Source organism: Penicillium diatomitis, assembly GCF_028827545.1.
Source record: "Penicillium diatomitis strain IBT 30728 chromosome Unknown utg000008l_segment0_segment0, whole genome shotgun sequence".
In the NCBI taxonomy this organism is placed as follows: Eukaryota; Fungi; Ascomycota; class Eurotiomycetes; order Eurotiales; family Aspergillaceae; genus Penicillium; species Penicillium diatomitis.
The window spans coordinates 753,886-769,318 of record NW_026623180.1 but is presented as its reverse complement, the minus strand read 5'-3'; the positions used below and the strand labels follow the sequence as shown (position 1 = coordinate 769,318).

At 51.7% G+C, this 15,433-nt stretch overlaps 6 protein-coding genes across 6 annotated transcripts; 5 read left to right on the top strand and 1 right to left on the bottom strand.

Moving 5' to 3' along the window:
* Window positions 1-81: 81 nt before the first annotated feature.
* On the top strand, window positions 82-994 carry N7539_006307 (putative thiol methyltransferase; the record flags this gene model as incomplete). The annotated part of the gene is made up of 2 exons (XM_056935909.1): window positions 82-573; window positions 635-994. The coding sequence occupies 2 exons, from the start codon at window positions 82-84 to the stop codon at window positions 992-994; spliced, it is 852 nt and encodes a 283-aa protein (XP_056788833.1).
* Window positions 995-1,165: 171 nt separating this feature from the next.
* N7539_006306 (deubiquitinase OTU2) lies at window positions 1,166-2,146 on the bottom strand (the record flags this gene model as incomplete). Its single annotated transcript, XM_056935908.1, has 1 exon — window positions 1,166-2,146. One exon carries the CDS (start codon window positions 2,144-2,146, stop codon window positions 1,166-1,168), a length of 981 nt encoding a protein of 326 aa, XP_056788832.1.
* Window positions 2,147-2,487: 341 nt separating this feature from the next.
* Window positions 2,488-3,484, top strand: N7539_006305 (short chain dehydrogenase/reductase family; the record flags this gene model as incomplete). The annotated part of the gene is made up of 4 exons (XM_056935907.1): window positions 2,488-2,517; window positions 2,574-2,808; window positions 2,886-3,189; window positions 3,265-3,484. 4 exons carry the CDS (start codon window positions 2,488-2,490, stop codon window positions 3,482-3,484), a joined length of 789 nt encoding a protein of 262 aa, XP_056788831.1.
* A 984-nt stretch (window positions 3,485-4,468) lies between these two features.
* Window positions 4,469-6,940, top strand: N7539_006304 (alpha,alpha-trehalase; the record flags this gene model as incomplete). Its single annotated transcript, XM_056935906.1, has 5 exons — window positions 4,469-4,606; window positions 4,679-4,751; window positions 4,835-4,956; window positions 5,009-6,750; window positions 6,811-6,940. The coding sequence occupies 5 exons, from the start codon at window positions 4,469-4,471 to the stop codon at window positions 6,938-6,940; spliced, it is 2,205 nt and encodes a 734-aa protein (XP_056788830.1).
* A 2,969-nt stretch (window positions 6,941-9,909) lies between these two features.
* N7539_006303 (isocitrate lyase 1) lies at window positions 9,910-11,774 on the top strand (the record flags this gene model as incomplete). The annotated part of the gene is made up of 4 exons (XM_056935905.1): window positions 9,910-10,113; window positions 10,195-10,350; window positions 10,422-11,317; window positions 11,414-11,774. The coding sequence occupies 4 exons, from the start codon at window positions 9,910-9,912 to the stop codon at window positions 11,772-11,774; spliced, it is 1,617 nt and encodes a 538-aa protein (XP_056788829.1).
* Window positions 11,775-13,080: 1,306 nt separating this feature from the next.
* Window positions 13,081-14,862, top strand: N7539_006302 (hexadecenal dehydrogenase; the record flags this gene model as incomplete). The annotated part of the gene is made up of 4 exons (XM_056935904.1): window positions 13,081-13,223; window positions 13,317-13,547; window positions 13,636-14,435; window positions 14,495-14,862. 4 exons carry the CDS (start codon window positions 13,081-13,083, stop codon window positions 14,860-14,862), a joined length of 1,542 nt encoding a protein of 513 aa, XP_056788828.1.
* Between the last annotated feature and the right edge of the window lie 571 nt (window positions 14,863-15,433).

The window sequence follows — 15,433 nt, the reverse complement described above, 5'->3', positions numbered from 1 at the left end:
GCAGCCCGCCGAACCACTCCGAGACTATCATCTCGTGCATATCCAACCGCCCCCGCACTGCGACCTCTGCTATTCACAGCGATGACACCACCGGCCAATATCGACCCTAAGGGCATACAGGCTCATCTGGCAACATACAAGGGGGAACGCTACGTGGAGGGATGGGCATCGCTCTGGGAAAAAGGCGATGATCTGCCATGGGATCGAGGATTCCCCAACCCCGCACTAGAAGACACTCTAGTTGAGCGTGTGGGCACTGTCGGCGGGCCACTCGCACAGCGAGAGGATGGCACTTCTTACAGGAGGAAGGCTCTCGTTCCTGGGTGTGGTCGCGGGGTGGATGTACTATTGCTGGCAAGCTTTGGATATGATGCCTATGGGCTGGAGTATAGCCCAGGCGCGGTCGAGGCATGCAAGAAGGAAGAAGCAGCAAATTTGAGTCGATATCCTGTGCGGGACGAATCAGTTGGCAGGGGCAAAGTCACTTGGATTCAAGGCGACTTTTTTGACGATGCGTGGCTGAAGGCGATCAATGTTCCCCGGAATGGATTTGATATCGTTTACGACTACACGGTAAGTAGTTGCTGCTCTGATTCCTAGTCGCCTCGTCCGAGATATCCTAACCAAGTTCCAGTTCTTTTGTGCTCTCAGCCCCGAATTGCGACCCAAATGGGCGCTTCGGCATACCGAGCTCTTAGCTCCGTCCCCGGCTGGAAATTTGATCTGCCTGGAATTTCCTCGTCACAAAGACCCCCTTGCCCCTGGCCCTCCATACGCCTCCCCCTCAGAGGCATATGTGGAACATCTGAGTCATCCGGGCGAGAAGATTGTCTACAATGACAAGGGTGTCGTGAAAGCGGACCCGTTGCGAGAGCCAAGTCAAGTAGGACTCGAGCGCGTCGCTCACTGGCAGCCAGCACGAACGCATACTGTGGGCCAGGGAGAGAATGGAGTCATCCATGATAGGGTCTCAATTTGGCGAAGACGTGATTAGCTCTGCACGGGCGCCTTTGCGTTGGGCTGGGACGAAGGCTTGTGACTTGACATGAACTAGTAAGGCACCCTCGACATCGTCGCGCATGATCGCCAAATGTGCCGAGCACATCTCCGCAATAGTTAGACCGCCCGTGTCGTGAAACGGATAGTCTTCATGGAGAGCACGTCTCTATTCCTTTTTGAACAGAGCATTGTAGTGCTCGCCCAGGCCGTAGGTATGGCGATAGTATGCCAGCCAAACAACGCGTTTCTTTTTCTCGTCTTCATCAAAAGTGTCCATATCTCCACATTCGATCTTTTCCAACCGTCCGTCCTTTTGCACCACATTGATGTCCACCCCGTATGCTCGTGCAATTGCTTGTAGTTCCAACTGACCGCCCCACTCCGCAGTCAGCTTGATCTTGCGAGTATAGACGTCAATGGGCTCCTCCATGAACGCTTCGAAGTCTTCTTTATGATCAGTGATGAAGTCCGCAGTCACGGCACGAACAGCCCGATATCCGTCGTGCTGAGGCGACGTGACAGTATCGATTCGCGTTTGGGTAGTTGGCTGTAGAACGATGCGGCTGGGGTCTGGGCGTAACCCAATACCGGACTCATCTAGCTGCTTGGCAACGGCTGAGTAAAGGCAATGTCCATCCGGCGTCACCTCGACTTCTTTCAGGCCCAGCTTTTTGAAGACAGCATCCATCACTTCTTGTTCATTGCCCCTGTAGTCAGTCTGATTGGCAGCCTCCTCAGCCGCAGCAGCAGATTGGGCAGCTTGCGCGGCCGCGCGTCGCGCTAGGCGAGCCTTTTGGCGATTGGGCTTCTTGACTTTTGTAGTTGGCTCTTCGGGCGACGGTGCAGTGAGAGCTGGTTCGGGTGTGTTCAAGTTCGCCGCGGCGCTCTCTTGGCTATCATCTAGCGGATTGGTCGGTTGCTCATCGTTGATGCTGAGATCTTCGAGTTGCTCCTCAACCGGCTCTGAAGATCCGCCATTCAACTCGTCAATCTCGCTTTGCTGTCGCTCGGTGAGCTCCCGTTGCATTCGTTCGCATTCATCATTCACACCCTTTCGAGTCTTTTTGGTGGCAGACTTTTTCTTCTGAGTGATGCGACTTTGTAAATCTTTCTGCTCTTTACGGTGCTTGGCGAGTAGCTCCTCCATGCTGAGCTTAGTGGCAAGCAAATAATGTCTGGAAGCGGGTTTGACGACGACAGATAAGCATATCAACAGCGTGGGTTACTACCAGAACCTTTCCGAAATTTAGAAATCCCCGCAGCGAAGCCCTTTAGTGCCTCAGGTATCCAGGTCGCCATGGAAAGGGGGTTAGCGCCAATATAGTCGGAGAAACTCCAACTCCGCTGGGCCTCGGCTCTCCATGCTGGTCTCGGGTATCCCGCGCAAATGGGGGAAAGTAAATGGCGGGGCGAAGAATGATAAAGAATAGTTCTTCTCCTGAATTAAGACGTCTCGTGTTCAGAGACAGCTAAAAGAAAATTACAACAATGGATTCTCAAAGCCTGTTTGACGTCAAGGTACACCGAAGAATGTCACACCATCTACATGTTCTACTTGCTAATGAATGCTGCAGGGTAAAGTGGTGCTGGTCACCGGTGGCGCCAAGGGTATTGGTCGCATGATCTCTGAAGGCTACGTGACAAATGGGGCTACGGTCTATATCTCATCTCGAGATGCGAAAGCCTGTGAGGAGGCTTGCAAGGAGCTGAATGCGCTTGGAAAGGGCAAGGCTCACGCAATTCCTGCCGACTTTTACAAGTATGAGGATGTCAAGAAGTTGGCCGAGGAGCTGGCGAAACGGGAGACCAGTCAGTTATTTTTCTTGCATCAATTCTTGTCAGGCCAAAGCCTGTTGCTAAAGTTTTGGCGATCTTTCGCTGTGCAGAGCTTCATGTCCTTGTGAACAACTCCGGGTCAAACTGGGGAGCACCATACGACAAGTATCCCTCGGAGGCCTTCACTCGAGTGTTGACACTCAACTTGCACCGAGTGTTTGATCTCACTCAGCTGGTCACCCCTCTCTTGGAGAATGCATCCTCTCCTAATGACCCAGCACGCATCATCAACATTGGTAGCATCGATGGTTTGCGTGTCCCCTCCCTCGAGACCTTCGCATATAGCTCAAGCAAGGCTGGTCTCCACCACCTGAGCCGAGTGCTAGCGAACCACCTCGGCAAGCGCAATATCACGTAAGACTGCCCCGTGCTCTATGAACCTGGCTCAAGTCGTGGGATCGTAAGACTGACTAATGCGATCGCGAACAGTTCCAACACCCTTGCCTGCGGCCCATTCGAAAGCAAAATGATGGCGGCTACCCTGAAATCCTTTGGTGATGCTATCAAGGCGGGAGTTCCTCTTGGCCGTATCGGCACACCTCAAGATGTCGCCGGTGCCTGCTTGTTCCTCAGCAGCCGTGCGGGTGCTTTCATTAATGGTGCGACCATCACAGTTGATGGAGGTAGCTCGATTTCGGCTAAGATTTAGACGAACCTCAACTAGCGCGCCAAGCGCTGGGCTTAATTTCGTCACGGGAAGCAAATGTACCTGCTACGGTACTCGAGACGCTTCAGCTGTACAACAATTCCATGATTCATCAAACAGGACACAAGAATCCATTCAAGTATGCCAGATATGAATGCTCATTAGATAGAATCATGCATCAATGTGAATTCTTCACCCTACTGTTACGACTTCAGTGCTAGGTTCTCCAGAAGGTTCCAGCAAAGGTACCATTGAGGACTCAGGTACTAAGGTACCCACGATTATCCATCTCGTCGTTCGCCAGCACATCAATGCCATTCAGAAATAACCTCCACGATTAGCCGAATTCAGACGGACCAGGTATCGGGCCAGGAACAATGTCAATAGCGTTCAACAATGCGTTCTGGTTGTTCATACCAGCTGTCATCCTTTGCAATTGGCGTCTTATCAGACCCGTTGAAAAACGATCATAGTGGAGTAGCGACATCATTATCAGGGTGCATGAGATCATCGCAGTAATCAGGACTCGTTCTTCACATCCCACCATCGCATTAAGAAATATCAGACACATTTGCCCCGCCATTTGTTTTCAGACTCCTTTTGACATACCCAGATTGTTTTTCATTGAGTGAACCACTTTCAATTTCAATCAAGCGACTATTCTTCATTCCAGGGAAGTATTCTAGTTCCCGCAGTCGTTCGACGGCCGAGTATGACCACCGGATTCCCGCCCACTCAAAGAACAGCCTATTGACTTTTGCTTTTTCCCAAAGGCCAAATCACCTCCTGGTTCCTTATCGCCGCCTCACCACCCCTCCATTCGAGTCGAGGATCTCGCAGTCGACATCTCAAGGGATCCTTTAGTCGTCTCCGAAAAGTCGGTGTACGCTTAAAAACAAACCCGCATTGCGTTACGCACGATCGGAGTCCCTAATTGTACCTTCCGTTCCACTTCTCTCTCTCCGAAATTTGCCTCTCCAACATACAATGGCCTCGACAAATGGGAATACCCAGCGGGTTCCCCAGCGAGCTCCCTCTCTTGACCCTTTCTCCCATCCGGATGTCTACTACGGCGATGATGACTCTTTGGCGAGGGCTAGAGACCGCCGACGTGCATTTTCAACGGTAAGCAGCCGCGGCGCCTGTGCGGCAACCCCGCGGATCGACGACCCCTGCTCACTCAGTTATACTTTGTAGAGCGTAAAGGACTATAGCCGCGGCGAGATCTCTGAGTTATTGGGCACATTGCCGTCTCGCCGAGGAAGTCACGGTACGTGCAATGCGTCGATCCCGATCAATTGAAGCAATGTCGACGGGCAGTCTCGAGCTAACATTTGACTTGGACCGCAACAGATGAGGCCTCCGGACAGCCCCGCAAGTTTCTCATCAATGTGGACGAGACCCTCGAGGCCCTTTTGAAGCAAGAGGATACCGATCAGAACATGCAGATCACCATTGAAGACGTTGGTCCCAAGGTAAACTGCCCCGATAACGCTACTAGCCCTTGCCCATCACTAACCAGCCCAGACCCTCTCAGTGGGCACTGCAGGCTCGTCTGGATTCAACCGTGTCGACGTACGCGGCACATACATGCTGTCCAATCTGCTGCAGGAATTGACCATCGCGAAAGACTACGGTCGCAAGTCTATTGTACTTGATGAGGCCCGCCTCAGTGAGAATCCCGTCGCGCGGTTGTCACGCCTGATCAAGAATTCTTTCTGGAAGGCTCTGACGAGACGCATCGATGGTTCCAACATTGAGGTTGCTGGACGTGACACCAAGGACTGGACCGATGACCCCCGCCCTCGAATCTACATTCCCCCTGGTGCCCCCGAACAGTTCGAATACTACTCCAACATCGCTGAGAAGAAGCCAGAGTTGCGACTCGACGTGGTCATGCTTGACGCGGACATTACCCCGGATTATGTGATGAAACTGAAGCAGAAGCCTGGTCTTCTTGCCCTGGCCATGAACAAGACCGAGAACAAGGAGACCGGCGAGGCTGAATATTCCGGCGTTCCCTTCGTTGTCCCTGGAGGTCGATTCAATGAGTTGTACGGCTGGGATAGCTACATGGAGTCCTTGGGTCTGATTGTCAGCGATCGAGTAGACCTTGCTAAAGGCATGGTCGTCAACTTCTGTTTCGAGATCAAGCACTACGGCAAGATCTTGAATGCCAACCGTTCCTATTATTTGACACGGTCGCAACCCCCATTCTTGACGGACATGGCGTTGCGAGTCTACGAGCGCATCAAGAATGAACCAGATGCGCTGGAGTTTTTGCGGAACGCCGTTCTGGCTGCCGTCAAGGAGTACTACAGTGTTTGGGTTTCCGAGCCACGATTGGACCCTGTGACTGGTCTGTCTCGTTACCGGCCAGAGGGCTGGGGTGTGCCTCCCGAGACCGAGCCAAGTCACTTCATCCACGTCCTGATGCCCTACGCTGAGAAGCACGGAATGAATTTCACTGAATTTGTCGATGCTTACAACTCGCGTCAAGTGGTTGAGCCTGAGTTGGATGAATACTTCCTTCACGACCGAGCTGTCCGAGAGTCGGGACACGACACAAGCTACCGACTTGAGCGAGTTTGTGCCAACCTTGCGACAGTCGATCTCAATTCTCTTCTGTACAAGTACGAGGTTGACATCGCCCGCATCATCCGCATTTACTTCAAGGATAGACTCGAGATTCCGCAGGAGTTCCGGACGCCCTCGACTCAAGACGTCAAATTCGAATCTTCTTCCACCTGGGATCGCCGTGCGCGTAAGCGTAAGCAGCGCATGGACCAGCTGCTCTGGGACGCCGAAAAAGGTATGTACTTTGATTACGACACTGTCAAAGAGGTTCGCACCGACTACGAGAGCGCCACTACCTTCTGGGCTCTCTGGGCCGGCTTAGCGTCGCCAGCGCAGGCTGCTACTATGGTCGAGAAAGCTTTGCCCCGACTCGAGGCTTTTGGAGGTCTGGTGTCTGGTACAGAGGAGTCGCGTGGACCTGTCGGTTTGGAACGACCAAACCGACAATGGGACTACCCCTATGGTTGGGCCCCACAACAGATGCTGGCATGGACCGGCTTCTTGCGATATGGCTACCAGGAGGAGGCCGAGCGGTTGGCATACAAGTGGCTTTACATGATCACTAAGGCCTTTGTCGACTTTAACGGCGTGGTTGTTGAGAAATACGATGTGACCCGCCCTATCGACCCACACCGAGTCGACGCAGAGTACGGCAACCAGGGAACCGACTTCAAGGGTGCGCCCCGCGAAGGGTAAGTGGATTTCTCGTTATTCAGAAGTCTTAAATAGCCTAATGCTGACAACAATTCTAGATTTGGTTGGGTCAATGCCAGTTACGTGTACGGCCTCGAGTTCCTGAACGCGCACATGCGGCGGTCACTGGGTGCCATCACCCCTTACGACACCTACAAGAAGGCAATTGATTCCTCAGACACTCTTTGAGGAGAGCATTGCGACATGCGTTTTGGATCCTCGGGCATGGCTTTTTTATAGTCTTGATATTTATATCTCACAGACTTATGAAGCAAACGCCATTAAAAGGCAAGCATTGCGGATGTGATGCTTACTTGAGATGGACTTTTAGCAGGCGAAAAGGCCCCCCCCCATTCTTATTGCGTTTTTCCTTCGTTAACATGACACCTGAAATTGAGTGTGTGCACGATGTGCAGGATTCTCTCCTACTGCAACATCTTGAGTTTGCTGTATCCCACCACTCGCTCGTTCATGATTGATGGACGCCTTCCATGAAAAATAGCATAAATGATTAATTTGTTACAGAGAGAAAGAGAGTACGGGGGCCATCCTTGTCCTTCCGGCGCGCTGTGCGGAATACCTAGCAACATTTTGAGGCTTCATTCCGTAACGGTCCCATCAAATGGACATCTTATTCAATCTGACTCCTCAGTACCCAATAGAGCCATCTGATACGATAGGTGGCTGCTACGACAGACACCGGTCTGAAGTCACTGTAACAGATCGATTATCGCAAATACAAGCAGCCAAGCACTACTAGGTAGTAGGTACCTTGAGCTGAAGCAAGCAGAGATCCCCGCGTACCCACCTACATCCTTCCTGTCATGACTATTGCGCAATCCAGTACCATCCTTTATGCTGAGACTGTGCCCACGGGCAAAAAGTTTGGGTCTTTTCGCACGTGTGCAAACATCTTGCGTGTGGCTTTTCAAACTCTGTGGCTGCTTTCGATGTTACGGGATATATAGAGGCTTCGTCGTTTCAACACGAATTCCGAGGTATTTCTTCCCAGTTCGGTCTGCATGGCCGAAGAGGTATTGGGCACCGCGTTAGTGGATTCTCCAGTACCTGATTGACTTCAAGAACCCCTTGAGAATAAAATGAGGACTACTCAGGTCTCACTAGGTAGATTTTCGAGTACTATATGGATTTACGGAGTTATCTCGTGAGGTAGCGCTATCTTCTTGAAGTGAGCTTGCGACCGAGTTCTGTGACGTGACTTGTGAGTCAGTACCTCAAGATGAAATGCACGAACATCAAATCACCTCCACTGCCAGCGGACTGGGCATGTTGCAACGCGGTCAGCAATACAGATTCCCTCGCATTGGAGCTTAGCGCCAGAATAACATGGTCAAAGTCAATTTGGAGCGTTGTTGTGGTGAAATCGGATCCGGTAGAAGAGATGGAAGTAATAAGTGTCTACAGATTAAAAAACATCCAGTTCGGTCCAGACCTGTCGGGCTCACGACCCTTGTGACTGTGCAGTGTCCACTGTCCACTGGTCCAGTGGCCCATAGGAATGCCTCGTCGTAAAGGAGAGTAAACATTCAATCACCCCTGGGCGTGGTGGTTGAGCCGAGGTCCATCTGCGATGGAAACCCGCCGCCCTCACCATGTACGATTGTACTGTGTGTGCTTCCTGGAGAACAACCAGTGACAGCCCTGGAGGGTTGGAAACGTATCTGAGTCATTTTTGAGAACAAAGTCCACCCTGGAATTTATTGGTTTATCTTTCCGCTATCGGCCTTTCACACATGCCTTCTGGGATAGATCTTTGGCGTTTGTGTAGGTATGGATCCTCATAACTTCGAAGCACATCGCCCCTACATCTTCAGAGCGGGCTGACGTCTGCATGCAGTTTAGATGTATTGTACATTACTACGTAGTACGTACAACCCGATTGGTATCACAGCCCTAGATGATAGTCAGTTACTGACAGTCTGAGCTACGGACCGATCACGACCTAGTAGTATGGATCGAAAATCAAATAGTTTGAAACATTCTCAGCTCTGTTCGGGCGAGCTCCACGCGGTGTGCTGCTCACTGCTAAATGCTGATGTCTGCGACACGAACGAATTTGATTGAGCTGGAACTGTGGCGCCGAGCAGACATTGAATACCGGGGCATGACCGAACCGTATTGAGTCATGGAGTCTCATTTTCAACATGCATCGAGTAACTTCGCTGGAAGAGATCCGTACCGCGATGCCATATAAGCAACAGTAACACTGGTCAACTGATAAAAGACAAGGATTTGACACCAATGACTATCTCAGAAGCCATTTGTTGCATTTGATTCTTAGTCGGAAGCGTTCTCCAAGTACTTCAAAAGTTCAGTCCAGCCGTGTACCTCCGCAATTCCTCAAGGCGCTCCGACTCCAGCCGCATGTGAAAGTCTTAGCGTACTGTCACGTCTGTTATGCATGTGTTCAGGCGACGTCATTTAAACTTTGCCCGCAATCTCATGCCGATTTCTTCCCTGAAGATGGTCGGAATATGTTTTCTGGAAAACCTCAGGACTCGAATCCCAAAGGAAGACCAGAGTCTTTTGACATGCAAAGTGCGCAGTAAAATCAAAGATGCAATCAATCAATTTAGAGAGCACAAGTGGTCACGGGACTTATCTCATGAACGCAGATGAAGGCTTCGGCCAAAGGCACAGTACTACTACTCAGTAGTGAGTCAGTACTGTAATACGAGGCTACCAAGGGCGCCGAGCCCAGCTGTCCGTTAGACCGAGGATCTCCAAAAGTAGGATCCTCTCTTCCGAACCACCGCACCCGCATTCCGGCTTTCGGAGCCAAACTCATGAGGATGCGGAAATTCTACTGGGCATGGGATCAAGCTGACCATCTTGTTTCAACGGGAATGCCTAGGCTTACAAGGTTTCGACCATGAGCTGTCCAGCCGCTAAGCCGAGCGTTTACCGACCATGTTTGAATCTCGAGGTGACGCATCCGTGGAAGTAAATAAGTACCCCGGGGTTTCCCCCTCTGGCTTGTGAAAGAGGTCTCTTCTTTTGGAATAAAGTTGTGGGTTTTGACTTTTTAGAACTTGAATCATTGATCAAGCTTCTCTATCTTTGACTACTCAAATAAATTTATACTCTGTACTGATTTATTGTCGTGCATTGCTGATCATCCTTATCACACCGTGACCATGGGCCTACACGAAGACGAAGACCGCAAGTTTGCGGAGGATGTCGAGGCTGTCCAGAACTGGTGGAAGGACTCTCGATGGCGCTTCACCAAACGTCCTTTCACAGCCGAGCAAATTGTGGCCAAACGTGGAAATTTGACTATCAGCTATCCCTCCGCCGTGCAGGCCAAGAAGCTTTGGGGTATTTTGGAACAGAACTGGCAGGTATGAAAGCGTCTTATTCCGATACATAAGGGGTTGAGAGAGAGCCTGCAGCTTGCTAATGCCTTATATGCACGCGAGTAGAACAAGGAGGCCAGCTACACATATGGCTGCCTGGAGCCCACGATGATCACGCAGATGTGCAAGTTCTTGGATACCATTTACGTTTCTGGCTGGCAGAGCTCTTCAACTGCCTCATCCACGGACGAACCCTCCCCGGATCTTGCAGACTACCCTATGGTACGTGAAACGCGACTCAGTACGAGGACATTGAAGCTTGAAAGTGATGACACTGACCATTCTTCTGATAGGATACCGTCCCTCGCAAGGTCAATCAACTCTTCATGGCACAGCTTTTCCATGACCGAAAACAGCGAGAGGAACGCATCACTACCCCCAAGGACCAGCGCTCCAAAGTTGCCAATGTGGACTACCTCCGTCCCATCATCGCAGACGCCGATACCGGTCACGGTGGTCTGACTGCTGTGATGAAGTTGACCAAGCTCTTTGTGGAGCGCGGCGCGGCCGGTATTCACATTGAAGATCAAGCTCCCGGCACGAAAAAGTGCGGTCATATGGCCGGCAAGGTGCTGGTGCCCATCAGCGAACACATCAACCGTCTCGTTGCCATCCGCGCTCAGGCCGATATCATGGGCACCGATCTCCTGGCCATTGCTCGCACAGATTCCGAGGCCGCCACACTCCTCACTTCCACCATTGACCACCGTGACCATGCCTTCATTGTCGGTTCCACCAACCCGAACATCGAGGCTCTGAACGATCTGATGGTCGCTGCCGAGCGAGCTGGTAAGAACGGGCCTGAGCTGCAGGCAATCGAGGATCAGTGGACCACCCAAGCTGGCCTCAAGCTCTTTGATGAGGCGGTGATCGATGCGATCAATGCCGGTGCTCACTCAAACAAAGAGAGTCTGATTGAGCAGTACCGCGAGGCCGCCAAGGGCAAGAGCAACACTGAGGCTCGTGCCATTGCCAAGGGTCTCATCGGCGCCGACGTTTACTGGAATTGGGAAGCCCCCCGTACCCGGGAGGGTTTCTACCGGTACCAAGGTGGCACACAGTGTGCTATCAACCGTGCCGTGGCTTATGCTCCTTTCGCCGACTTGATCTGGATGGAGAGTAAGCTGCCTGATTACAACCAGGCCAAGGAGTTTGCTGATGGCGTTCACGCTGTCTGGCCCGAGCAGAAGTGAGTTGATTTGGGTTTCATCTTCCCCCGTTCCAGCCCTCACAAAGTTAATGGACCTTCCGTACTGACCATGTCCGTCTTTCCTGTGCCAAATAGGCTCGCTTATAATCTCTCACCCTCCTTCAACTGGAAGAAGGCAATGCCCCGTGACGAGCAAGAGACCTACATCAAGCGCCTGGGACAGTTGGGATACTGCTGGCAGTTCATCACCCTGGCTGGTCTGCACACGACCGCTCTTATCTCTCACCAGTTCGCCAAGGCCTACGCGCAGAATGGAATGCGTGCCTACGGTGAGATGGTCCAAGAGCCCGAGATGGAGCAGGGCGTCGATGTGGTCACACACCAGAAATGGAGTGGCGCCAACTATGTCGATAATCTGCTCAAGATGGTCTCGGGCGGTGTTAGCAGTACGGCTGCAATGGGTAAAGGTGTGACTGAAGATCAATTCAAAAACTAGATATTGATCCGTGATGTCGTCGATCCTTTTTTCCTTGTCCTTTTTTTCCTGGGCCCCTTTTTTCTGAGATGCAAGCTATACATGTACCTCCATATTGGCGTTTGTGTCGATTGATTCTGGACTCAATATTTTTGAATAAACTGGACTGTCGAGCAGTACCTACTACCTACTACCTACTATCTTAATCGGTCGACGCGCTTATCTTTCATTTCAGTGTTTCTCTATATACACACGCTGCATTTGCATTAAGACTTCATCTCGTATCTTCACCTTCTCAATCATCCCTCTCCTCGTCACCACCGACTAGGTATCGTCCTCGCCGACGCCTTCATCCATCTGGATGTGATCACTGAAGATTCGACTTTGCGACCGAACCGAGTCTACAGAGCATTTGCCTTATCCCGTCATTCCTGGTCTCTGTTCACTGCCATGGCCAAACCAAACCAGCTGTCAGCTTCGTCCGATACGGAGCCCGATCTGTTCGATTCTGTGCATAAATTCCTTCATGTCCAATCAGAGACTCTCAAGTGCCCGTGCAGATCTCCAGCGGGGCTCATCCGAAGCCGCGGCTATCAGTTGCAAGTTGCAAGTTGCAACTCGGAGTGCAGATGAACTAAGGATGAACGGATGAAGTAACTTAGTGATATGCGTTTGACCGTACTATCAGGTATCAAGTTGAGTTACTCGTGAACTTGTCCAGACTGTACAGTAGGAGCCCTCCAGCTGGACGCGAAGTCATATTGGCACAGAGCACCGTGTGAGAGACCACGGTCGGACCGGGATGACGGTTGTGTGAGGGGTCGAGGACTTGAATCTCAGTACGCTTTGTTACTCCCGCTGGCTTGCGAAGCTTGTTTGCTTCGAGTATAGAAACTCAAAGTTCGTGAGAAGTGTATTGACATCGAGGCTCCTCTGTAACAAGCGTCCGCAGCTGTATATACTTTATTCGACTGCAAACGTGCATCAGTTGCAAGGTTAACCATGAGATGGTCCGAGCTGGAGAGGTCCTAACCCAAAAGGGGAGTGACAAAGCAACAAGCGCAATTGTCCGGCAAAGCCAACCCTTTTTGAGCAAAAAGAGGCCGAGCATGCGCATGTGGCAGCCCCGTGCGGAGAACTTGGCCCTGCGTCTTCTTAAGAAAGGGACACTCCGCCCACCTGAAGAGGTCTCGACCCTGTAAGCTTCTTCTGGGAAATTCTCCATTGCGATCGTTCGATTTCTCCCTCGGCTACATCCTTCTGATCCCTTATATATACATAGATCTATCTATCGCAGACTCGATCGGCAGCTTGCTTCGATTCCAAGATGGGTGTTCAACTACCCGAGCTGCAGTTCACTCCGCTCGAGGCCATCCCCGCGCGCATCGCCACCGCCAAAAAGGCATTCCTCGAGAACCGGACTCGTGATGTCGAGTTCCGTCTTGTCCAGCTGCGCAAGCTCTACTGGGCGTAAGTCATCGAGAAGCTATCATTCAAACATATCATGGTCCACCTCCATGCAATCGGGCATCCGACGAGCTGACACCATTCGTCTCATCACAGCATCAAGGACCACGAGGAGGAGATCGTCGAGGCGTGCGCCCAAGACCTGAACAAACCTCGATTCGAAGCCGAGGTGGCCGAGAGCGGTTGGATGCTCAACGATATTGTCTTTACGACTCGCAACTTACACAAATGGGTCAAGGATGAGAAGGCGCCCGACATCGAGCTGTCCTTCAAGCTCATGAGTCCCAAGATCCGCAAGGATCCCTTGGGTTGCGTATTGGTGATTGGGTACGTGTCGAGCTTCCGATGGAAATTGGGTGCGCTCCCTCCTCCATGGAACCCAGACTAACGAACACGACACCCGTCATGGAAACAGTGCCTTCAACTTCCCCTTCCAACTGACCATGGGCCCCGTCATCGGTGCCATCGCAGCTGGTAACACGGTGATCATTAAGCCCTCCGAGAATGCGCCCCGCAGTGCCGCTGTCATGCAGAAGATCTGCGAAGCCTCCCTCGACCCTTCATGCTATACTGTTGTGCAAGGTGGTGTGCCCGAGACACAGGCTCTCTTGGCCGAGCGGTGGGACAAGATCTTCTTCACGGGCGGTGCCAACGTGGGTCGCATCATCGCTAAGGCTGCCGCGCCTCACTTGACCCCCGTGGTCCTGGAACTGGGAGGTATCAACCCAGCTATTATCTCCAAGCATGCTGACCCGCGCCTGGTTGCGCGCCGCATGCTTTGGAGCAAGGTTCTGAATGCCGGTCAAATCTGCACGTCGCAGAACTATCTCCTCATCGAGGCGGAACTTGTGTTTCAGGTCGTGGAGGAATTCAAGAAGGCCTACGCAGAGTTCTACCCCAATGGCGCCAAGGGCTCGCCTGACTATTCCAAGATTGTGAACGAGGCTCACTTCCAGCGTCTCAAGTCCATGCTTGACAATACCAAGGGCAAAATTCTGCTAGGCGGAACCATGGATGAGAAGACGCTCTTCATTGAACCCACTGTCGTCCTAGTCGACTCCGTGGAGGACTCATTGTGCACACAGGAGAGCTTCGGTCCTTTCATTCCTATCTTACCAGTCAAGAGTCTCGACGAGGCAATCAGACTTGCCAACGGCGTTCAGAGCACCCCTCTCGGTCTATACCCCTTTGGTAATAAAGCCGAAGTTGAGAAGAGTATGTATTGATCTAACCACCCTTGGCCGCTCTAACACAGCGCTAATCCTGGCCTCCAGTCATCTCCTCCACGCGCTCGGGTGGTGTTTCTTGCAACGACGCCGCTCTGCACATTCCTACCCTGCAGTTCGGTGGGGTGGGTGAGAGTGGTAATGGTGCCTACCGTGGCCGTGCCAGCTTCGACGTGTGGGTGCACCGCCGCCCGATCACTAGCACCCCAAGCTGGCTCGAGTCCATTTTGGCCATTCGCTACCCTCCATACGCTGGTAAATTGAGCAAATTCAAGGCCGCCAGTGCCCTAGCTCCCGACTTTGACCGCAGCGGCAAGAAAGTCACTCTTGGCTGGTTGCGTTATATTTTGACTTTGGGTGGTGGAAGCGCAAAGGCTGGAGCCAGCCGTGCCGCCGTTGTTGCTGCCAGTGAGTAAATCCCCGTAACATATTCCGTCGGCTTTTTCTTTTCAGTGTTCCCTTTGTTTTGTTTCTCCTCCTCCTCCTCCTCCTCCTCCCTCTTTTGACTTGCTTTCGAATGATTCCAATTTCTTCGCGATTTATGCCCTTTCATCTTCCCCCGTTTCGCAACATGAGCATGTCTTGCTTTTCCTATGTCTGTCAAAGTTCTGGGGATATCTCTTTCGTTGGATACGAGAGAAGAGAAGATAGTGACCGCAATTTGTGATGGGTATATGTACTCCACCCGCTTGATATTGATCAATTGCCGTGGCACCCTTTCGTTACAACTTTCTCACAACGCACAGCCGGTGATTTGTTGGCCAGCACACCGACTTTGATACCGTGTTCCCTCTGCATTCCATTTCAATTCTCTTTATCCCCTCCCTCTCCTCCCTTTTCCCTAATGTCAAGGCCGATTCCAAGCTTGAAACTGCCGTTCAAAAACCCAGATGGTCCTCTAAATGATTAATCATAATTGTTGCGCCCCCGTTACCAATTTCGTCAGAGCTGCTATTCACATCACTCTATACCGCACCCTATCAGCTC